Source organism: Rutilus rutilus (assembly GCF_951802725.1).
Source record: "Rutilus rutilus genome assembly, chromosome: 8".
Taxonomy (NCBI): domain Eukaryota; kingdom Metazoa; phylum Chordata; class Actinopteri; order Cypriniformes; family Leuciscidae; genus Rutilus; species Rutilus rutilus.
This window is the reverse complement of record NC_140222.1, coordinates 11,302,838-11,326,745: the sequence shown is the minus strand read 5'-3', so window position 1 is coordinate 11,326,745 and position 23,908 is coordinate 11,302,838. Positions and strand designations below refer to the sequence as shown.

Here is a 23,908-nt window from a genome sequence, read left to right as displayed (position 1 = left end):
AGAACGAGATATAGTAGATATACCGATTTTATTTAGTAGGTCAGAAATTAAGTCAATTATTAAAAAAAATATTCTGAAAATATGGCAGCAATATTGGGATAATGAAATAAAAGGTAGACACATGCATCAAATAGAGCCAATAGTGGGTAAAGGAAGAGTATCAGGTAGGTGTAGGTATGAGGAGAATATGATTACAAGATTAAGATTGGGACATACAAGATTGAATAGTACATTGCATTTAATAGGTAAGAGTCCAACAGGTTTATGTGAGGCATGTGAAGTTGATGAAACAGTTGAGCATGTAGTAATGCACTGTAGGAGATATAATGTTGAAAGGAAAGAGTTGAAGGAGGAATTAAATAAAATAGGAGTTAAGTTCACTATTCAAAATGTATTAAAGTCAGATAGGAGTATAATAAATCTAATGGTAGACTATTTGGGAAATGCTGGGTTAAATAAGCGCATTTAAATAAGGCTTTTTTTTTTTTTTTTTTTTTTTTCTACCTGTCATGGGGGCTGAGAGTAGACGGAGGAGCTGAACACGCAGCGCCGGATGAAACTCTATGAAGCCTCTGTGCGGGTAAATAGAGGTTATAGTTTAGGAAGTGTCAATGGTCCATTTCCTAGATAGATGGCGGTAATGCACATATCTGTCTGCGATCCGCCGTAAAAAAGCAAGAAGAAGAAGAAGCCTCAAGCGGCCAGTCAACGAATTGCAGTTTAACTCACTTCCGTGTTGGTTTCAAGAGAGAGACGGGGGAGGTTGCCGCTTGTTTGAAACGACAAACGAAAAACAAGTGGTTTCTCGTTATTTTGTTTTGTGGTTCAAACGAAAAAACAAACTATCAAAACGTACACGGACCTCGTCACCATAAGTGGCTTCATTTTTGGACGAAAAGTGGTGAAAATGAAGCTTCTTTTTATTTTGCTCTCACTGTGTTCGTTATTACTCGACCAAGGTAAGACATTTCTCTCTTCTTGTCTATAAAAACGAGCAAAGAACTTTTCACATCAAAGCTATAAAGAGAAGTCATTTGATAAGTCCGCTAGCCTAGCCTAAGGAATGTGGAAAATAAGCGTTCTTGTTGAACGTCTATTTTCAATAAACACACAAATGCACAGTTTCACCTAATCTCATGTTAATCTTGAGTACCTATAGAGTAGTAGTGCATCCTTAATATCTCCAAAAAGTGTTTAGTTTTATTATATTTATAAAAGAAAAATACAGCTTTCCGATTCTCTCCGGAAAAAGCCGAGCTCCTGGAGGCGGAGCTATAGAGTCAAGCGGTAGCTTTCCAGCAAAAGACAGAAATCCGATCCAGTTGTACTTACATGAATGGGGTCTTTTATCACTGGGACCGCACCACGTTTTAATAGCAAACGATTTGCAAATCCAGCGTCGAGGCCTTGTTAATAAAACTTTCATCACTGAAATGACCAGAACACATAACCGCACTCCGTTGCTGCTAATGAAAACTTTCATCACTGAAATGACCAGAACACATGGGTGATTCTATAATTGGAGATACATTTTGCATTTCAATTTAAAAAAAAAAAAAGGTTGTCATACAGAACCATTGTTTAAGAATTACCTTGAAAACACTTTAAAGTTGATATATTCAGTGCTATACAAATACAGATAGTTTATTATGTTCTCTATTTTATCAAAATATCACCTGTTCATAGTTTTTCTCGTCAATTCTGTTACGGACGAACAACTAAATATATAGAAGTAACAGTACATCAAAAAATGATAAATCTTTTTAGTTTCATTTGTCATGTAGTCCTTTTATTCAGGCCTTTAAAACAGATATTAAATGTTATATTTATACAACTTCAAAATTAGATTCACCCCCAGGCAATAGTGGATTATCCAAAGGGTGCACTTGTTTTTTTATCAAATTACTTGAACATTACAGGGTAGAGATAAAACTATAACATATATCTTACTCTTGCACAATATAAAAATAACAATATTAAGTAGTTTGATATTTCAATGTATTATCTCATTAATATTCAAGATGAAAGACTAAAAACAGAATTGACACATCTGGCAACAGAATTGACGGGGGTAACAGAATTGACCCAAACCAACCAGAACATGCCTATAACAAGAAAATAACTGCTGAGTTATTGAGAAATACTCAACCAGATATCCCTCTGGATCTCTACATGCCGTGTCGCAACCTTGGTCAGGGGTGGAATTAATCTGAGGATGTCCTCATGTGGGTACCAATGAACATCTTCACGACCAGGCCAAAATAATCTATTTTTTCCTATTTGGTGCATGCACTTGACCCTCACATGAGTCTCATTGACCTCCAGGATGGTACCAGGATAGATATCATGGTCATATGTGAGGACACACCATTGTCCAACCACATCCTGGCTCTCGCAGTGTATGTCTGTCTGTTGGTCTTCATCTCTCTCTTCAACGGCTCTCTCTTCTCCAACGGCTCTCTCTTCTCCAACGGCTCTCTCTCTTCAACGGCTCTCTCTTCTCCAACGGTTCTCTCTTCAACGGCTCTCTCTTCTCCAACGGTTCTCTCTTCTCCAACGGTTCTCTCTTCTCCAACGGCTCTCTCTTCTCCAACGGCTCTTTCTTCTCCAACGGCTCTCTCTTCTCCAACGGCTCTCTCTTCTCCAACGGTTCTCTCTTCTCCAACGGCTCTCTCTTCTCCAACGGCTCTCTCTTCTCCAACGGCTCTCTCTTCTCCAACGGCTCTCTCTTCTCCAACGGCTCTCTCTTCTCCAACGGCTCTCTCCTCTCCAACGGCTCTCTCCTCTCCAACGGCTCTCTCTTCTCCAACGGCTCTCTCTTCTCCAACGGTTCTCTCTTCTCCAACGGCTCTCTCTTCTCCAACGGCTCTCTCCTCTCCAACGGCTCTCTCTCTTCAACGGCTCTCTCTTCTCCAACGGTTCTCTCTTCAACGGCTCTCTCTTCTCCAACGGCTCTCTCTTCTCCAACGGTTCTCTCTTCTCCAACGGCTCTCTCTTCTCCAACGGCTCTCTCCTCTCCAACGGCTCTCTCTCTTCAACGGCTCTCTCTTCTCCAACGGTTCTCTCTTCAACGGCTCTCTCTTCTCCAACGGTTCTCTCTTCTCCAACGGTTCTCTCTTCTCCAACGGCTCTCTCTTCTCCAACGGCTCTTTCTTCTCCAACGGCTCTCTCTTCTCCAACGGTTCTCTCTTCTCCAACGGCTCTCTCTTCTCCAACGGCTCTCTCTTCTCCAACGGCTCTCTCTTCTCCAACGGCTCTCTCTTCTCCAACGGCTCTCTCTTCTCCAACGGCTCTCTCCTCTCCAACGGCTCTCTCCTCTCCAACGGCTCTCTCTTCTCCAACGGCTCTCTCTTCTCCAACGGCTCTCTCTTCTCCAACGGCTCTCTCTTCTCCAACGGCTCTCTCTTCTCCAACGGCTCTCTCCTCTCCAACGGCTCTCTCTCTTCAACGGCTCTCTCTTCTCCAACGGTTCTCTCTTCAACGGCTCTCTCTTCTCCAACGGCTCTCTCTTCTCCAACGGTTCTCTCTTCTCCAACGGCTCTCTCTTCTCCAACGGCTCTCTCTTCTCCAACGGCTCTCTCTTCTCCAACGGCTCTCTCTTCTCCAACGGCTCTCTCTTCTCCAACGGTTCTCTCTTCTCCAACGGCTCTCTCTTCTCCAACGGCTCTCTCTTCTCCAACGGTTCTCTCTTCTCCAACGGCTCTCTCTTCTCCAACGGCTCTCTCCAACGGTTCTCTCTTGTCCAACTCTCTGCTTTCCATTTAATGTGAGAGGATCAGCAGGGAACTTGAATGTCTTTGTTTGGTGGCACTGGCACACCAACTTTTGCTGAGTGGAACAGGAGCAACTCACATCCCGGTAAATTAGCTGATATGGGAAGACCGTGACCACTTGGTGGATTTTCCAATAACCCAATTGATCAGTGTGTCTCTGTGTGTGTGTGTGTGGCTATAAACACACATTATGCATTTGTGTGTGTGTTTGCATCATTGTGTGATTGTAATCAAGGCAGGGGCAGTGTGAAAACCAAGGCATGGACATTGGTCAATTCTGTTACCATACCTTGGTAACAGAATTGACAGTAACAGAGTTGACATTTTTAGCATTTTTTACTAATAACACCACATGCTAGCATAAAGGCTAAGAGCACATGGCCTGATACTAAAGATGATTTTAAAAACTTTTAATACCTCCTTTTGTTAATATCTTTGAACTTTGCTTTCCCTATGAGATTGTTGAAACAGTTTTGACATGTTATATGAACTCTTGGTGCAAGTGCCTGTAAGATTACATGGCTTCAGAGAGAACAAAACACATAGCTCCTAGTTCTTCAGAGTTTAATACCAAAAGGGAAGTGACATCATCTTGCGTTGCTTAGGATACTGATGCGACAGATAAGCATACTTTAAAGAGACAATAACATGTAGTAACAGAATTGACACAGGATTTATGGATTGGTATTTTTCAACAATAAAAGTTACTTTTAAACAAATTAATTTAGCATAATTTGGAAACTGTCACCAATAATAATTTATAAACAAAATAATTAAAACCCCAACCTGAAATTTGTAATTTAAAACATGTTTAATGCATATTTTACCCTTGTTTGAAAAAAGTACCACCCACTAAGGACAGTATGATATCATGACTTTCAGCATCATGAAATAGCTTTTAAAACAAAATATTTTCTAGTTTTACACTCTAACATTTTGTGACTCTTAAAAAGAATAAAAAAAAATTAAAATGTGTTTTTGGAGTAAAATTTTGGTAAAGCTGTTAAAAAAAAATGGCTTCGGACTTCAAATGTATCTCCAATTAAAGAATCACCCACATAACAGCACTCCGTTGCTGCCCCGGAAAAACAAACTGCATCCACTGTTCTTGTAACACTGGGTTCTTTGGAAAGCTGAACACGGTAAGCTTTCCCTCACATCCAAATACACACTTTTTTGGAGACATTCTTGAACAAATCCTATGCAGCGCTGGCTGCCGATGATTTCCTGTTGAAGCGCGTTGATGTGCGCGGTCTCGCTCTCCTCTGGTCGACGTATGCGCGGGCGCGCTTTTCCGAGAGAGATGCTCATATAAGGAGTTCCACTCTGATCTACGTCATTAGATCCACGATCGAAAAAAAGCAGCCGAAACTTGTACCAACCCGGAAGTAAGATTTTCGGCACAGAAATTCTCCGTAATTCGTCGAAAATATATTTTTTAAACTTTGCCCATGTTTAGCATGAGAATCCATCTCTTTAACAGTGTAAACAACTCTGAATACATGAAACACCATTGTACCCCCCCTTTAATACAAAATCATTAGTTTAGATTGAGCCTGATGTGTGAAAACTTCCACTATCGCATTTTATCGCGTTTCATTGTGTTTCTCTGTCCTCTTTGTCTTGTGAAATAATGAAAAAACAGGCTGTGCCAATAACGGACCAAGCCATTAGATAAATCAAGTTTAAACATGAATATCCAGTCGGGTCATACTAGACTCAAACAGACTAGGCCTATTGTGATTTGTGAAATATTTCACAATGTATTTTTGGTCAGTTAACCCTTCCCTGACTGCCTAACTTCACGATTCTGATTTGAGCAAACTTCCACAGTACAGTTTTAGCCAGTTAAAATGGAAGAAAATGTATGACAAATGTACTTGAAACAAAAAAAGCTTGTTGAATTGTGCTAAAAAAGAATTTCATTAACCATGCTTGCAATTTAATGCATTGTATTTTTAGGGCTTGCATTTTTATGGACTGAAATTCAACATGGTTGTAGATTTCAGCTGTGAATATTTCAATTCAAAACATTTTACAAACATTAAAATTTCAATAATCCATATTCACCATTCAAATACTCTGTTTAAATACAACCTATTCGACAGGCAATGTTCTGTACATTATTTTTAACTTATTTGCTTCCACAAATACAGTGGTTCACTGAATGTGAAATGTTGAATTTTCTGTCGAATTTGAACCACTGAATTTGTCTAAGCGAATTTGTAAGATGAAATAAAATAGACTGATAATTGCCTGTTGAATATCATAGGTAGTATTTTTAAACAGACAGAACATTTTGCAAGCCCTTAAAAGTGCATCAAAATGCAAGAATGTAATTTTTTCCCAATTAGTGCAATTCAGCAAGCTTTTTTGTTTCAGATACATGTCATTATTTTATTTCTATAAGTTCACCCTTCCCTGACTTCTTAAAGTCAGTATTTTAATTTGTGAAAACTTTTACAGTAGTTTTGAACAGTTCACCCTTTCTTGACTTCTTACAGGGTTATGTCAAGAATCACACACAAAAGAGAGAGATCCAAGTGCAGTTAATTTATTGGGGTAACCCGTACTCACAATCAGTTCAGGCAAATGGTCAAAATCCAATAAGTCAATCCAAGAACATAAAACACGAACAAGAACAGGCAGCAAACAGGAACAGAAGTGTGAGGACATTAAACAAGAACTCCGTGACAAACACTGAAACTGACAGGGTATATATACACAAGTGCTAAACGAGGTGACGAGAAACAGCTGAACACAATGAACACTCAGTGACAGACAGGATCATGGGAAATGTAGTAACAGAGTGTAGGACACTGTGCGGGAAGAGGACCTCTAGTGGACACCGAGGGAACACAAACCAGACACTGTGACAGGTTAGTTCACCCAAAAATGAAAATTCTGTCAGTAATTTCTCACCATGTTGTTCCAACCCCGTAAGACTTTCGTTCAACTTCAGGAACATAAATTACTGTAGGATATTTTTGATGAAATCTGAGAGCTGGATCACTCCTTCATACACTGTAAAATCGAATTAGTTGGACTTAGGCCTACTTAAAAAAAAAGCATGCAAACCGATTGCCTTAAAAACAAGTAAAGTGAAATAGGAATAGTATGTGGTACTGACAAATGCTTAGTTAGTATAGTTCACTTACACAAGAGTTCTAGTGACTAAAAAAGAACTGTAGAGATAATTGTACTTGATAATTTACTTTAAATAAAATATAATTGTTACCATTGTTGTGTTTTGCAGGGTGAATGTTGAAGTCTGTGTGACTCAAGTATGATCAATTGCAAGATTGTCACAAATATAGAAGGATTATATCAACACAATTAAAAGTTTTACAAGGTGTTTCGGACATAAGTGTTAGCATCAAAATTATAAAAGATCATTAATTGACATAAAATATAGTTATGTTATACATCATTATGTATATATATATATATATACCGGTATATATATATACACACATACACTTCTCCTCCTTTGAAACCGAATAACTGATTTCTGGTTGCAATCGCTGCATCAGTTTGAAGAGAATTACAATAGTATAAATGAAGTTCCAAGTGCCCAACCAAGGGGATCACTAATCGCCATTATGGTGACTAAAACATTTTAGGAAAATCAGCATCAATTTATGAAGTTAGCTTATGTGATGTTCTCTCAAATTTTTCAGTTGTATTAAAATTTTAACATTCAAGATGACTTTGGGAAATTAGTGAATGCAAACAGAGAAAAATAACTGCAGAAGTGGAGGAAATGAGTGAAACGTCCATTAAGATTTTCCCCGCAAACAGGGCCTCTAAACTCACATTCTACTTCATTATTCAAACTAAGTAATATGTTTTGAATAATATCTAAAGTGAATACTTGTTTAAAACAATCACTTCAGCAAAGTTTGTACTATTTTCTGTTTGTAATGATCCATAAAATTATTGATTTTTGTTTAACTATACTATTATTAAATTGCTCATTTCTACCACTTCGCTTCATGTCTGCTCTCTGTACTGTACCATATAAATAATTTGCATTATTATTTATCAAATTAGATGGAAAAAAGCTAGTAATATTTTTAAAATGAGTATAAAAAGTCAGCAGTTCATCAAAAAAATTAGACTCAAATTCCACTCCTGCACAGAAGGAAAGATAAAGCAATCCTCTACAGTGAGTTTAGAGTTATTACCTGCAGTAACAGTGGTTGGAGAGCTAATTAACACAAAATGTGATTGTAGAGGCCAAAGTACAATTCATAGTATTGTGAATAAGAGTTAATGTTAAAAAGGTAAATAATTTCATTTAGAAGTTCATGTAATGGTTAAAATGTTAAATAACACTTAAAAGGTTAAAAGCATACTAGAATTCATGTTCTTATAGGATTTAGTACATATTGGTGAAATAGTGTACTGCCTCTTTAAGAACCGGCCAACTCCGGTTACATTACGTTGATTCTTATTATGTGATTCAGATCTTGAGAGCTGTGGAAGCTAACGGTTTTCTTACCTGATAACTGCTAACTTTTAGCTACTTTTATTAAGAATTTTTTATTTCATTAGCAACTAGAATAAGTGTATTAGTCAGCTCACATTCTTTCTTTCTTTTTTCTTTTTTTGTAAATTGGAAACCAAGGAATCCCAGCTGGCACACAACATCATATGACGTTGATATTCGGTTGAATTTTGGTTGCGACGTCGGATGACTAAAATTCAACATCACCTCAACGTCTAATGTCAACGTTAAGCTGACGTCCAATACCGACGTCAGCTGAAGTTGATATTTTGTTGTTTTTAGGTTGTGTTGTAAAGTTACCAAAAACCAGCGTCTCTATGACGTCATAATGGTAACGTCCACACAACGTCAAATTCTAACATCATTAGACGTAGAAGTTTTGTTGGTTTTAGGTTGTGGTATTTACTAACCAAAATACAACGTCAAGCCAACGTCTCCTGACAACGTCATATTTGCGTCAAACACTGACATTCAGTCTGAGGTATGGTGACCAAACCCCAACGTCATCTTAACGTCGTAATGGCAACGTCCAGACAACATCAAATTCTAACATCATTAGACGTTGATATTTTGTTGGTTTTAGGTTGTGGTATTTACTAACCAAAATACAACGTCAAGCCAACGTCTTCTGACAACGTCATATTTGCGTCAAACACGGACATTCCCTCAAGCGGAGATTTTCATCTTTTATTTCAACAACGTTTCTGAAGTGGATTTATTGAACTGTGTTGCTGGGCTAGCAATAGACACTAAAAATGGAACTAGCTGCTTGGAATAATGTTAGATAGTTCTTAGTGTAAGCCATTGCATATCTCAAGATTTCAAACCTCTACAGTGATACATTAATAATAGTAATTCATTTGATTCGATTGTATTATTCATACAGAAATAAAGTGGCATTTACTGTTATTTCACAAAATAGGCCTACATAAAAAGGACACACACTTATTTATAACTTCTTCCTGTATTGTTGGAAATCGCAGGCGAAAGTGATGCAGTTTCTTCATAACACCTGTGATCGTTTAATTCTTATTAAACATACATATATCTTTCATTTCTTAATAATCGGTGTTTAAAATGAGAATGCTGTATAACTGTAAACTACAATTTGACTGTCATTTGCCTCCTCTGAATGCACCTTGAATACATTTGATTTAAAAATGTCCTGCATTATAATAGTTTTACATACTCTTTCAATATGTATTGTATGTATTGATGCATTAAAATATTTATATAAGTATCATAAAAGTATTTAATTTTTAAGGCAAAGACTACATGCAGGCAAGCCCATTGTTTTTTCATGCACTGGTCAATTTTTAATTTTGTCAATTTCAGACCAGTTGAAAGAAAGCATCCAGAACACACATTTAAGTGTTTATTTTATTCAATTTTGTGTAGATTTCAAGTACAATACATATCTTTAAAATCTATGAGGTTTTTTTTCTCCTGAGTCAGAAATCTCCACTTCAGCAGCTTTAAACTTTACAGTTTTATATCTATATTTTATATAACATTTTAATCCTACAACAGGGTGACATTTTATTTACTGTCTGTTGTCAGTTTACATATTTAAACAACATTTCAGAAAACTTGTAATACAAAACAATTATCTTAATGTACTGTGATTACTCAACAGAGGAAATATGGTGATATCTATTAGTTAAAATATTTCCCCTATTTACCAGGGTCAAAATATCTGATGCTGCAAATATTTCTCTACCACACACAGACACACACAGAGAGAGAGAGACTAATAACTGTTAATTTGTGTCTTCAGGTGTGTTCAGTGCTGAAACAGATGAAGTGAAGCAAGTGATGGAGGGAGATTCAGTCACTCTAAACACTGGTGCTACCAAACAAGAACATGACAAGATGCTGTGGTATTTCAACGACACTCGCATAGCTCTGATCAGTGGAGAGGCCAGTAAGAGCTGTTTATATGATGGAGAAGACGGGAGATTCAGATACAGACTGAAGGGGGACTATGAGACCGGATCTCTGACCATCAGAGACATCACAACTGAACATGCTGGACGTTATGAAGCAGTGCTGATCAGAAGCAAGAGTTCAGGAACCAGCACAAGCTTGAACAGAAACAGCAAGTGTGACAGCACAAAAATCACCAGAAAAATCAGCAGCACTCATGATGACATCATAAAAACATTCAGTGTTTCTGTCACTGGTGAGTCACTCAATGTTATTAACCCTGTTATTTAAAGTAAGTATTTTATATAAATAAAGTATTTTACAGATTGAATACTGTAAATAAATGATTTTGAACGGTGACATTCAGACATGTTTGTTTATTGTCTTTTCATATGTTATGTTATTGTTCGTATCTAACAACGTGATTTACAGCACAAACTGATTCCTGACAGTTTTCAACATTCAGACATTAAACAGAACAATATAATAATAAAAAACAAGTCCCGCCGCCATAATGTCATTGCCACCATAATGATCTATTTCTTTTACATCAATTCTTGTGTTCTTTTTGTATCTCTATTTGTATTCTCGTGTTTTCCAGTTGCTGACAAGACCAATAAAGCATTCGAAATGGCACCAAAAGAGCAGGAGACTGACATGAGTATATTTCATCCTACCTTCCTTTTTTATCTATTTATAATTGCATAAAATGTATTATTATTATTATTATTATAACAACCTTTATTTTACCAGGAAAGAAAGCATATTGAGATTAAAAATCAGTTTTGCAAGAGTGTCCTGGCCAAGATTATCAGCACACAACTCACTTTGGTTTAACAAATAGCATAGGATATACACAGGCAAATTTAAAATAAAATAAGTAAATCAATGCATAAGTCAGGCAAAGCATCTAAAAAAATGTTTCTGTCTCCAAATCTTTTATAATCACTTTAAAAATGACAATGTATTTATAAATACATTGTTCTTAATGAGACAACCTCTTCATATTCAGGCATGTCAGCAATGATATCAGTGTTGTTATTTTTATTTAATAAAAAAAAAATATATTTATTTTTATTTTATTTATTTTTTAACTGAGAAATGTTAAATCCTGCAGTAAAATCATTTGAAATTTCAGAAATGCTTTACGTTTTTTCTCTATGAGCCAAGAAAATGAGCTTCACTTTATAGTTCACTTTAATGAGTCTGCTGTCATGCTTTCAAATGCATGAATTTTCTTTGGAAAAATTATTTGGTAATGTAAATACAGATTTCATAAGGCATGGCTCGACAAGTGTATTTAAAACACATTTCATACAGCAGGTAATTCAATGTGCTTTACATGTTTTTAAATATTTAAGAAAATGAACTGAAGAATAAAAAGAAATAAAGATTCACATTAAAATGAATATGAGGGACATAAAAGGACAAGAGTCTTAATGTGAACAGAACAGAAACAGTTCAGTCAGGGTGTTCACAGATAATAGAGATGTGTTAAATCTGAATTTAAGAGTCGCTGCTGACAGACTCATCTGGCACGCCCTCCTCACCCCTAATCCTACCCAAGGGGTTTGCAGTGCGTATCATTTGAGCGCTAAAACTCGTTTTGGCGTATAAATTATACGAGAATTATCATTTGTGCTATAGATACGCACTTTCATGAGATTGTGTTGGAGGAGCCGCATGTTTTTGAATGAATCCCATGTGTTATTATCTGGTTTGATGCTTGCGATCTGAGAGCTCTGTTTGTTTTCTAAACCATTTCCAATATGGAATAATCACTGTATATGTGAACAGAGGAGTAAGTAAATCTCACTGGTAAACGTGTTCATAGAGAGAATATATCTGATGAATATGGTAAACACACAGTCAGATTCACTCACACTAATGTCTGTTTCTCTTTATCAGATCCAGGTTCAGGTCTGTCTTCAGGAGCTGTTGCAGGAATAGTTGTTCTGCTGGTGTGTGTTGCTGCAGCTGTTGCTGGTGTGATTTACTATCACTGCAGGATGAGCCCCAGAAATGGCAAGTATTTACAACATTTCATTTTGTAAAACATTTCAACCTTATTTTAAATGTACAAACTACATTCCAACTTTAGCTGATTTAAATATCTGATAGTTGCAACTTAGAAACCTGCAGTACATTTAATGTTCGAGCAGTTGCTTTTATCCAAAGGAACGAATGGAGGAATATCAGTAGTTAATCATAGTTTTGTTGTAGCAAGTATTTTTATGGTTGTGTATTAGTTAAGTGCTTGTTGAAGACTTTTAAAATGGAAAATGAAAGTGACTTTGTACTTTCTCTCATTAATTTTGTTGAAGTGCATGAAATCATATTTTTTTTCTAAATATTTGTATTTAAATCACAAATAACTTGTATAACCCGGCCTTTCTGATAAATGTATACAACAAATATTTTGCGATTTGTTAGAAGGATGAAAAAAAAAACTAAATAGGTCATTTAACAGTAACTAAGACATCAGCAGATGAATGAGTCAGTGACTGTAAAACAAGGACACAAACTCACTGTAAGAACTTTCACTGTCCCTCAGAAGATGACATCATCTTCCAGTCTCTGTCCACAGAGAAAAGAGCTATAATAATATCTTTAAAACTTGAATCGCAGCATTTCTTCTGTTATGGGTTCTGGAAGTTAAAATCGTAATTTTATGCATAAAGAAACTGACTTTTGATGATTCTGTATTTAAACCTTTATAGCTGAAGTTAAGGTAGGCTGGTTCTGTTGAAGCTTTCAGTCAGTATTCAACATTCAACGTGCACAAATGCTTTTCATTGACAAATTGCACATTTAAAAATTACACAACCCAAGAAAAACCATAGAATCATGGCAAATGTTGCATCATGCGATTGTAGTTTATTCAATCATAAAGAAAAACATTAAAATACATTAACATTAAACATTCAAATAAATCTGTTTTGTTTTTGAATAAACTGTTTAATGCTGTAAATGTGTTTTTATTCAACCGCCATTCAATCTGAATTCATGGTTTATTCTTACTATGACACCCCTTCAGTTATAGTCCTGTAAGGGTGGATTCCTGCAGTGGTTCAGTCTGCGAGACGGCTGAATGACTAAAGAAACGTTATTAGCAAGATGGTAGAAAACTGCAGATTTCTAGTCTGTTCCACCCACTGCCACTTATACCAACGACATAAATAAGCGCAGTTATAATAGCTTATATGTGGGAGAGCGTTGCGATAGAGAGAGACAATATTGTATTGCAATAGGTAGCACTTCAAAGTCAATACCAAATCAAAACTAGTTAGCACATTAGTTGTAATTGAAAAGGTTTACAAAATATTGTTATGGTTACACTTAAAAAAGTTACAAAACAGATGTATGGGATGATTATAAATTATACCATTTAATTGTACCCTGCATGCATAAACAAACATTGGCCAACATATTTCAAAAACGACTTCCCCCACCTTGACAATAACAGATGAATGGCAGAGACTGACCCACTGTGAACTGCATCTGTGTGTGTAAAACTCAAACTCAAACACAGTTATTGCAGATATTATAGTGCTTGATCTCTGCAGCTTGTTTGTGTCTTGACGTGCCTTCATCATAATGATGGTATTACAGATATTCAATATTAAACAGCGTTACAAAAGAAACAGCATTAATACTGAAATATTGAATCCAGCACTGATCCTGTGCTTTTAGCTTTAGACTGAAGAACAAACCGTGTATCATTCTGAACAGTAATGACAGAAACTTAGGTGTTTAATTATAAATATAGTATATATTTAAAAAATAGTATTATTATAAATACAGCATGAACATCTGCATGCTCATGAAACATCTGCACACTGCACAATTTAAGAACAGGAAAAGGAAAAGGTTTTTAATCTGGTTAAATACAGGTTAATACAGTCAGTGCTTATGAGTGTAAAATAATGACTGCATTTCTCAGAGTTTTCAAAGGTAGTCCTGCACTGAGTTTTGTTACTGGCACACAGTAGCAACTAGATCGACCATGTGAACAGAACTCTGTGTTTGCTTTCAGCAAGGCCTTCGATCTGGTGAAAATGAACAAACACTGTGAGATGTTTGTGATTCATTCCTGTTGTCCAATCAGAAATCATTACAATATTAACACAGTAATAATTAACACATAATACTATTAATACAAATATATAAAAAAATAAAATGATTTAATTGTTTTTCTGACTGACTTTCTATTTTTCCTGACTACACTTTACAGAAAAGCTTTACAAATAGGCCTAGTATTTTCTTCGGGTGTTTTCACGCCTGAGTGTTTGTTTCGGGACCTGGGGCCTCATGTACAAAGACTTGCGTTGAATTCATACTAAAACATTGCGTACGGACAAAACTGTAAATGTGCGTACGCACAAAAAAACCCAGATGTATGAATCTCTGCGTACGACGAAGGATCCCACGCATATTCTCTTTGTACATACCAGTTAACGTAAAATTGAGCGCACATGCACGAGCACAACGCCCCACCCAGTCTCCTCCCTTAATTAAACTAATTTAAATATGGTAATGAGTCCACTTTGGCAAAAGAAAGCAGTAAGAAAATGACGGCAAGAAATTAAACTTTACAGAAAGTGAATTGGAGGTGCTACTATCGGAGGTAAAAAAGGTAGCACGGAGGTGAGAATTTTTTTTTTTTTATTTGGAACTTTGTCCTCCGGAATTAATATCAAAAGGAAAAAATATGAGTGGGAGAGTTTGGCTGATGCCGTCAATGCGGTGGGATCTGAAAGTCGCACTGTACAGTAGACTGAGTACAGTTGAGACACTTTTTGCGTTTTGATTTTTCACACAAAAATAGACATTGAAAAGAATTGAATTTCCACATGATACGCCACATGACATTACATTAGCTTGTAGACTAAGATATTATCAATCAATAATACCCACAAGTAGTTTATATTTTCCACAATCAGCTCATAAAAATAAGGTGCTTTTTGTCTCAACTTTGTCTCTCAACTGTACCCATATGTGGTACAGTTGAGACACCCATTTCTAATGATGTGAAGGTAACTAACCATTCATTGTAAATATAAAAAATAAAGACAAATAAAGAAAATAACAACTGGGCAACATTTTTGTTTATTCATCCATTTATATTCATTCATTTTATTTAAATTAGCACTGGTTAAAATGTATAAAGCAGGAACAAGATATGTAACAATATTAATTAATAATACACAGTTTAAATATCACATATCAAATTTTATTTTCATTTGCATCCTATGCTGGCTACATAAAAGCAGTGTTGGGCAAGTTACTTTAAAAATGTAATTAGTTACTAGTTACTTCTCACAAAACGTAACTGAGTTAGTAACTGAGTTACATCATTACAAAAGTAACTAATTACCATGGAAAGTAACTATTGCGTTTCTTTAAAAAAAAAGTTAAATGAATTAAATGGACACTAAATAGATTAAATTATTATTATAAAATATTGTACACTATTTCACACTATTTTAATGCTATTTCTATAACCTGTGGGAACGTTCTCTGCAGATTATTTTGGAGTTTTGTTTCATAACCATGTAAACTAATTAAAACGTTGCAGAAGATACCAATATGATAAATATATTATTCAAATGCTGAAGTGTGTAATTTATTTATAAACAAACTATATTATGCTCAAACACATTCGGTCTCTCTCGCGCACTATCGAGCGCGCTCTCCAACACACCGGTCTCTCTCGGACACATCGGTCTCTTTCGCGCACTTTCGAGCGCGCTCTCGGACACATCGGTCTCTCTCGCGCACTTGAGTGCGCTCTCCAAAACATCGGTCTCTCTCGCGCACTTTCGAGCGCGATCGCGGCGTTCGTCTCGCTTTTGTTCTGCTCTCGCCTTGACTCGCCATGACTGCCGCACATAATTATTTTTTTAAAGTAACGGACAACGCACCATATGGTAGCGGTAACGGAGTTAATTGATTTAAAAAGTAATGCGTTACAGTATTAGTTACTGCCCAACACTGCATAAAAGTGATTGCTGGCTGAACAACTAAACAGTGTGTTTCCTAATAGAACTCTATCGGGGGTACAGTTTGTACATGTGTGTCTCAACTATCCCCTGCTGGCCACCTCGCACATTTATCTAGATTTTGCAATTAACTTGCATGACACAATACCATGAAATATGCCAGTTTTTAGGGCACAGAATAACGTTTGTGGTGATACCAGTTACATTTAACAGTCACATAAGGATAATAAGCCATTCATTGTGGAGAGTGCATGGTGAAGTGAACATCATATCTTAGAAAAAAAAAAAACTTTTTCCGATATCTTCGGATCGGAGATGCGTCCGTTGTTCAAATTTCCCACGATCAAAGAGGACACTAATATGCACGTGCACAGCAAAATCACAACTTGTGCTTGCTGCGAACGCAAGTTATTTAAGGTGTCTCAACTGTACACAGTCTACCCTAAATGACCTTAAAAAGAAATGGTCTGATATAAAGGTGGACATTAAACCAAAGCTGTCATTGCCATAGACTAAGGGTTGTATCAATTTGCATAGGCTATGCTTTTATATGTTCTTACTTAATTGCATAATTGATAGAATATTTCCATAAGGCTCGTGTGACAATATATGTAATTTATTTTATAAATTGCAAATTAATAGCAAAGCTTCCCATGGTTGGTGGTGTGATAGACTTGTAGAACAATTCATTGTGTAATGTTTGCAGCTTCACTTCATTGCCTGTAAGAGTCGCCAACGGACAAAAACAATGAGAAATGTACGTACGCCAGACATGAAATTGGCGTGGAGGAACGCACATTCTCGCGTTAATTTCACTGTTAGTACATACGACCGTGAGCGTGAAAGCTGGCGTACGCAAAGTTTTTGTGCGTTTGTTACCCGCTTCAGGACTGAGAAGCCTGAATGGGTGATGTGAATTAACCACTCCTGTAGAATGATAACAGACACGCTGTGCGACAGGAGTACTTGCTGCAAGCTCTGGCAAAGTTTAATTAAAGGGGCTCTAGGTAACTTTTTAACCTTAACTGAACAGCTTCGGAGTCAGTGGAATGGTTATATTACTTATTTCGGGTTTAATGGTGGTGGTTTCGCACCCCCCTGGTGCCCGAGAGCGGAAAACTCACTTGCAACTTTGGGACGCGGGTCGGTGTCAGGAAGTATCGCGTGATATCAGGTCTCGCGATGTAACGAATTGCTTGACGGCACTGCACACGTAATTACACGCCCCCATTCAAGCACCGGCTAGCTAAGCAAAGGGCAAAGATAGATTAAGTTATGGCTGAGCCTGTAAAAAGAAGCAGAAAGCTAGGAAATCTTTGTCGGAGGACCAACGAAAGAGGAAACGGGAGACTGACCGAGCAATAAGTCAGACTCGAGTAAAGTTAAATATCGGACCGGCTTTTTCAGAATGGTGAGAACTGAGAGAAACAGAAGCCTGCAAAACGGATGCTGATCCTGCTGTTGCACTTGTAAGTTAAGTATCTTTGGAATAAACTGTGTTTAATATTTAAATTTCTAGTAATTGTGACCTCAGGATGTTTGATATTGTCTGTAAAGTTTTTTTATTATGATCGCTGTCTGTTACGGGCTTACTAGTAACGTTACGCTAGATACTATAACTTTGATGTTAGGCATTGTCATTAGCAAACACGTTTGATTTCTGTAGGTGTGTGGCCGTTCCTCTGTCGGTTTTATTTGTGTAACTTACACTTTTATTTTATGTCACTAAGTCAAAGCGTCTGATAATAGGCAATAAACATGTTGCACATATCATGATCGAGCTAGAAAAAACGTTCTGATGTTTTCTTAGACAGGCAAAGGTAACCGTCATTCTACTAGATGAACCTTGCTAATATAACTTTAGACAAATATTAGCCTCCGATATATATATATTTTATGCTCATGCCCACTCTCCCAAAAACAAACAAACCTCATTCATATCGTTCGTTCCCGGTAAAAATACTAGTATGCATGACAACACAATAAAATAAAATAAATCGCCATCAGTTGGAAAGAAAATATTGCTTTACTTGCCTCGGTAGACATAACTGGTTTTGAAATAGCCGGTTCCTCTGCTCAGCTGGGTTGACAGCTGATCAGCTGGGTTGCTCGTGGCGAGGGGGGTGGGGTGACAACAGTTCGTTTTTACGACAGAGTGTATGAAAGCATTTACTACCAGACACTAGGGGGAGCTTCGTAGAGAAAAAACACTCAAGAGTTGCCTGGTGCCCCTTTAACTCTTAATTCAACAGCGCTAAACGCCCTCTACAGGAGACAATAATAACATAAAGATTTTATTTACCCACAACAAAGAATGTAATGATGAATTTGCACATCAATAGGTGAATGTTTATGAACAAAACAAAATTTTAAAAGGGGTATCCTTTTTTCCTCTTTTTATTTTATATACCTACATTTTTCAACTTACTACACGTACGCAAGATTGATACATGAGGCCCCTGGTGTGTTTCTCCCTTGGTTCGGTTCGTTTAGGCAGATGTGAACACATCAAACGCACTCGGATCCAGACCAAAGCAATCGCTCAGACTCTGGGGAGGTTCACTTGAGGTGTGAAAGTAATCCGACCAAATGGACCAAAAGGTATTAAAATTCATTACAGGACTTGTTCTATATAAATAGCAGAAGTGTCTGATTCTGTGAGTGAGCACATCAGTTTCACAGCTGAAAACTAAAAGAGCTCCTCTTCATCTTTAAATGTTGTGTAATTGAGCTTCTCAGTGCCAGAACGCTGTCCTGAAGAAGACTTGATTCCTGCTCTAACTGCATTATAACATTCATTAGTGTTGCGTGAGTCTCACACAGTTCATCTTTAGCGCTGCAGATCCAGAGAGCGTGTTTGAGTTTTAGTTAATACAGATATAGTATAACAGCAGGAATGACGACTACATTTATATAGGCCTAGTGTTTGTGTGTGTCTCGACAGTTACAAATAAAGCCACAATAAGCTCATTGAGGAAACTTGTCAATCATCTTGATGATGACGCAGAGGAAACCAGAGGTGTGGACTCGAGTCATGTGACTTGGACTCGAGTCATGAATTTGATGACTTCAGACTCGACTCGACAAAATGTACAAAGACTTGCAACTCGACTTGGACTTTAACATCAATGACTCGTGACTTCACTTGGACTTGCGCCTTTTGACTCGAGAAGACTTGCTACTTCCCATGAAAACTGGGGAAAAAAATGTCCACACGGCCGCGCCGCTCTGTTTATCTGCATCTGTGAAAAAAATGTGCACCACCGGTATGCATGCAGAGAGCGCGCGCGCTGCCTGCACGACATCCAATCACTGTAGTCCCACGTTGTTTTGATTCGACAGCATCTAACGCCCGTTTCACACATACTCCGTTTGCAGTGCGTATGCGCCAGCGGTGCGTATTTTATTCCGTACCCATGTTAACAGGTTAGAGCTTTCACACTGCACGCGGTTGAAGTCCGTCGATCCGTTCCAGGTACGGTGCGTAGGCTATACAGCAGTGCCGCGATCGTTTCCGCACCAAGTCTATTTCTTCTGTGCTGCAAACGCTGAATTAAAGTGACAGCGCATGTTTCGTGGTCAAAATGAACACAGATTGACCTAAAAATGTAGTAATTTCACCATAAATGCGATTAATTAAATAAAATGTAGTAATCTCACCATAAATGTATTTAATTAAATACTATTTTCACTTTAAGACCAGGGAAAGCAAGGAAAACTACAATTTACCTCAACAAGGCGACATAATGAATGACACTCTCATTCGTGGAGGTGGAAAAACATGTTCCTTGTGACATGCGAGATTTATTGTATTAATTTAAATATAAAAGAAAAGGCATGAGAGTCGGCTGTTTTTTATATAAGTAGCCTACATGGTTAAATATTTGACCACTTGCTTTAGGAACTTAATATAAGTAGAAGTAATGCATTGAATAATAGGCCTACGTTGTTTAAATTGTGTTTAAACGTGCATACGTCTATTAAAGAGTGTATGTGTACAAAGAGAATCGCAATGCTGAGACGTTAAGACCAGGGTAAATCAAGGGAAAATACATATTTCAACAAGGCAACATAATGAACACTCGTCTCATTCGTGGAGGTGACTTGCGAGATTTATTGTATAAAGATTTAAATTATGCAAAAGAAAGAGTATGAGTCTGCTGTTTTTGTCAATTTTAAGTTTTAATTTAAAATGTAGGCTATGCGATTTTAATATAAGTACATGGTTAAATATTTTACCACTTGCTTGAGCAACTTAATATATAATTATATAAGAGTAATGCATTAAATAATACGTTGTTTAAATTGTATTTAAACGTGAATACGTCTATTAAAGAGTGTATACGTGTGTACAAAGAGAATCGCAATGCTGACAAAAAAACTTTTTTTTAAATAAAAGTTGCTTAACTTCTGAGGACTTGCCTCATCTTTGACTCGACTTGACTCGGGACTCGAGGGCAAAGACTTGAGACTTACTTGTGACTTGCATAACAATGACTTTGTCCCACCTCTGGAGGAAACGCTGACCAATAAGAGCACAGTTGTACTCACATGTGACAGTTTGGTACGCGTTGAAATGTTGCGTTGTGAAAGCGAACCAGACCAAGAAGAAAATGCAACATTATAACAAATGAAGTCCCTGTTTCGGAACAAAACAAACGATATATAGGTGTGAAAACGGCCTTAGAAACACTGACCTTCACTCAGATGTTAACCTATTTGAGAACAGATATGATGCTGTGGAAAATAAGATAATGAAATATTAAAGACATTTACTAGTTTTAACAAAAGATATTTTATTACATCTAGAAATGGCAAGTATCACCTAGAGACTATAGCAGGAGGTCTCTTTTGCTCTCTTTTGCTAAATTAGCCTTTATTGTTTGTGTGATTTATTTTTCAAATCAGACACAGACAGAAGTATACAAATGGTTCTGGATACATTACAAGAAGCAGAGAAAAGTTTTGGAGATTGAGGTAAGATGAGTCTAGCGTTTCATTGTAGAAAACTCTTGATTACACATTTCTCTGATTTCACTCTGAGGACAAAAGCATCTTTAAACATTTGAAATAATTCTATTCACTGATAGATGACAGATCTGTCATTTTAAATCAGTGTTCATTTCTTTCTCTTTACATTCTGTGATTCATTATTTTCTTACAGCTGAAACATGATCTGCGAGGATCCCTCAGGATCAGCAAATCACCACCACAGTATTTGCATTTTAATTAAATAGCTAAACAAAAACGCCTATTACAACTGTTGAACTGTAACATTGAAATACTTTGCAGACATTTCCGAATGTACCTTTACCTGTGGAAATGGTAAAATCAGCTGTTACTAACATAGATCATATTCACTGTGTGGTTTGTAATATTATGATCTAAGTGTCATGATTGTGTGTGAAGAAAGTTACTGCAAGGCTTTTTCAACCCTTAAGTGTTAATAAAACAAACTTTGGTTTAATTATGTGGTATCCGCAGCTTATAAACCTAAGTGCATTTAGCAGATAGCTTTATTCAAAGAGTTATTATAATAAGTGCCTTTTGGGTTTTTATTTTGACTAAAATTACGAGGGTGCATGATTTAAAAAAATCATGTACATGGATAAATCACTGCAATATTCTTAAAATAATCATAAATGTTCATTTTGATTTCATGGTGGCTTTAAAGTTAAAAGTTCAGTTATCTCTGTAAAATTGTTGCAGTATTACATAGATCTTTGAACTGGAATATTTTCACTTGTATTGCGAGTGTTATTATCCTGCTTTAGTCCCAGACTAAATGCATGTTTGAGCTGTTTTAACTTGCACTAACAACTCTTAAAATATATCAGTGCTATTGTTTTGTCTCAAGATGCACATCAGCAAGGTTTTTTTCATTGTTTTTACTTTTATAAAATATACTTAAATATCCTAACTGAACTAAGGCCTAATCCTGGTTTAATCTAAACCCTGTCTGTGAAACTGGGCTCTATAATGTCATAAAGCTCAGCGGTCGGTGTCTGAAGTTCAGATAAAGCTTTCAGGAGCGATCACCTGTTAGCTTAGAAGATCATGCTTCTGTTGCAGACATGTACTGTTTATTTAATGCACAAAAATATATTAAATACCCAAATTACAGGAAAAGAACTGCACTACCCATAATCCTGAAGAAAAAGGGGGGAAATCAGAATCATGGCAAACGTTCTCAATTCCTAAAAAGAAGTACATCTTTGTCTTTTTTTCTAATCTGCATAAAGATTTTTGCTTCGAATCAGTTTGTATTAGTGTGATTCAGTTCATTGGTGGTATGGTTCACGGCTTAAAACTGAGATATGGAAAATTATAGGAAAAATACTTCCAGTACTAAAAACATCTGAAAATTATGACTCATTATGACTGAAAAATTATGAAATTTTGCACTCTTTGTATGTTTGAACATTATATTATTCAATTCTTTATGACTAACCCATTGTTCAGAATAAAATACTGCATAGAGTGTCATTTTTAAATTGTTTAACTAATCACTGTTTTAATTTCCCTTGCTTTTATTTTTTTGATTATTTGTATTATTTTCTATGTAAAGCACCTTGAATTGCCATAGTGTGTGAAATGTGCAATATAAATAAACTTGCCTTGCCTAAATGCTATAAATGCAGGGGTTTTTTTATCCACAAAATGAGTCAAATGTGAAGTTCTCCCATCTTTATCCAAACAGCCCTCTCAAAGTGCACAAAATGACAAGATGCAACAAACCCATCATGCATTAGATTCGAGAAATCACTTGATACGCATTGCACTGACTGGTGAGTATATAGCTAACTTAATATTTGAATGGAGGTAAAAAAAAAAAAAAAAACAGTTGACAGCAATTATTATGTTTTTAGCAACAAGTAAAATCAACCATCTCATCTTCATCTTATATTAACTTTATCAACTTGATTCCATAAATTCCAAGAATCGATTCTGAACCAATATTTCCTATTTTTATTGAGTCAGAGATCAAGTGATTACCATGGACTGTTTTCAGTTGAATTGTGCAAATTACATAACAAATTGTGAAAAAAAAAAGGTAATTCAGGCGTAAATGTCATTCTGTGTCATTCTTTAGGCCTACTGCTAAATTTTGTACAAAAAAATAAAAATAAATGAATGGTATCAATTAGCTACACATCAGCCAGATAAAGGAAGATATATTTATAACCCTATAACTAATCAAATAACAGTGAATACTATTGTGCATGTGAACAGTTGATGCCTCAATTAACTGTGTGTTTAGTTGAATATTAGCGCTGCTGTTGAACTGAATGAGTACTTGATTCCCTGAGGACATCCACCCGGTTCTAAGTCTAGGATTGACATACAATGCAACTTAAGTCCTGTCTAGAATAATACGTTGCACTTTTATCCATAGATCACGTCACGTCAAAGTCAAAGGTGGAAAGAGAAAAATCTTGACTTGCTGATACAATGGCACATCTAATACACAAAGAGTGATGAGAGGCTGCAATATGAATCATCAGGATAGAGATTGAGAACTTATTGAAAGATTGTGTTTCAGCAGGGCTGAATTGTTGGAATTAAATGACAGATTATCACCTCAGTTGCAACCCAGCCAACATGTCCATGTGGGGTATGTAGTCCTGCATAGACAACCCAAATGGGCCCAGAGAAATTTGACCAACGGCCCCACATGGGTCCCATGTATTTTAGCC

The 23,908-nt window shown here is 36.5% G+C and overlaps 2 protein-coding genes across 3 annotated transcripts in view; both read left to right on the top strand.

The window, feature by feature from the left end:
- The window catches only part of LOC311294961 (uncharacterized protein), a 31,535-nt gene extending 17,457 nt beyond the window's left edge, over window positions 1-14,078 (top strand). The window contains exon 7 of the mRNA XM_084416090.1: window positions 12,311-14,078. The gene's annotated coding sequence lies outside the window, so the exon portion shown is untranslated. The remainder of the gene's footprint in view (window positions 1-12,310) is intronic.
- Window positions 723-23,320, top strand: LOC311294955 (uncharacterized protein). Of its 2 annotated transcripts, XR_014628153.1 has the most exons (7): window positions 728-959; window positions 10,061-10,465; window positions 10,811-10,870; window positions 12,118-12,238; window positions 18,709-18,812; window positions 21,120-21,188; window positions 21,376-23,320. XR_014628153.1 is itself a non-coding variant. In XM_084416079.1 (6 exons), the coding sequence occupies exons 1-5, from the start codon at window positions 908-910 to the stop codon at window positions 21,185-21,187; spliced, it is 702 nt and encodes a 233-aa protein (XP_084272205.1). In that variant the 5' UTR covers window positions 723-907; the 3' UTR covers window position 21,188; window positions 21,376-23,320. The 2 variants fall into 2 exon arrangements, 1 of the variants encoding a protein (XP_084272205.1); XM_084416079.1 differs by lacking the exon at window positions 18,709-18,812 and having other exon boundaries at window positions 723-959; window positions 12,118-12,234.
- Window positions 23,321-23,908: the final 588 nt, after the last annotated feature.

Excerpts from the sequence above, each read along its gene's own strand:
- LOC311294955 (XM_084416079.1), top strand. The coding sequence starts at position 908 with ATGAAGCTTCTTTTTATTTTGCTCTCACTGTGTTCGTTATTACTCGAC. Across the intron at positions 960-10,060 it reads TTCGTTATTACTCGACCAAG|GTGTGTTCAGTGCTGAAACA; the intron begins GTAAGACATTTC and ends TTGTGTCTTCAG. Across the intron at positions 10,466-10,810 it reads ATTCAGTGTTTCTGTCACTG|TTGCTGACAAGACCAATAAA; the intron begins GTGAGTCACTCA and ends CGTGTTTTCCAG.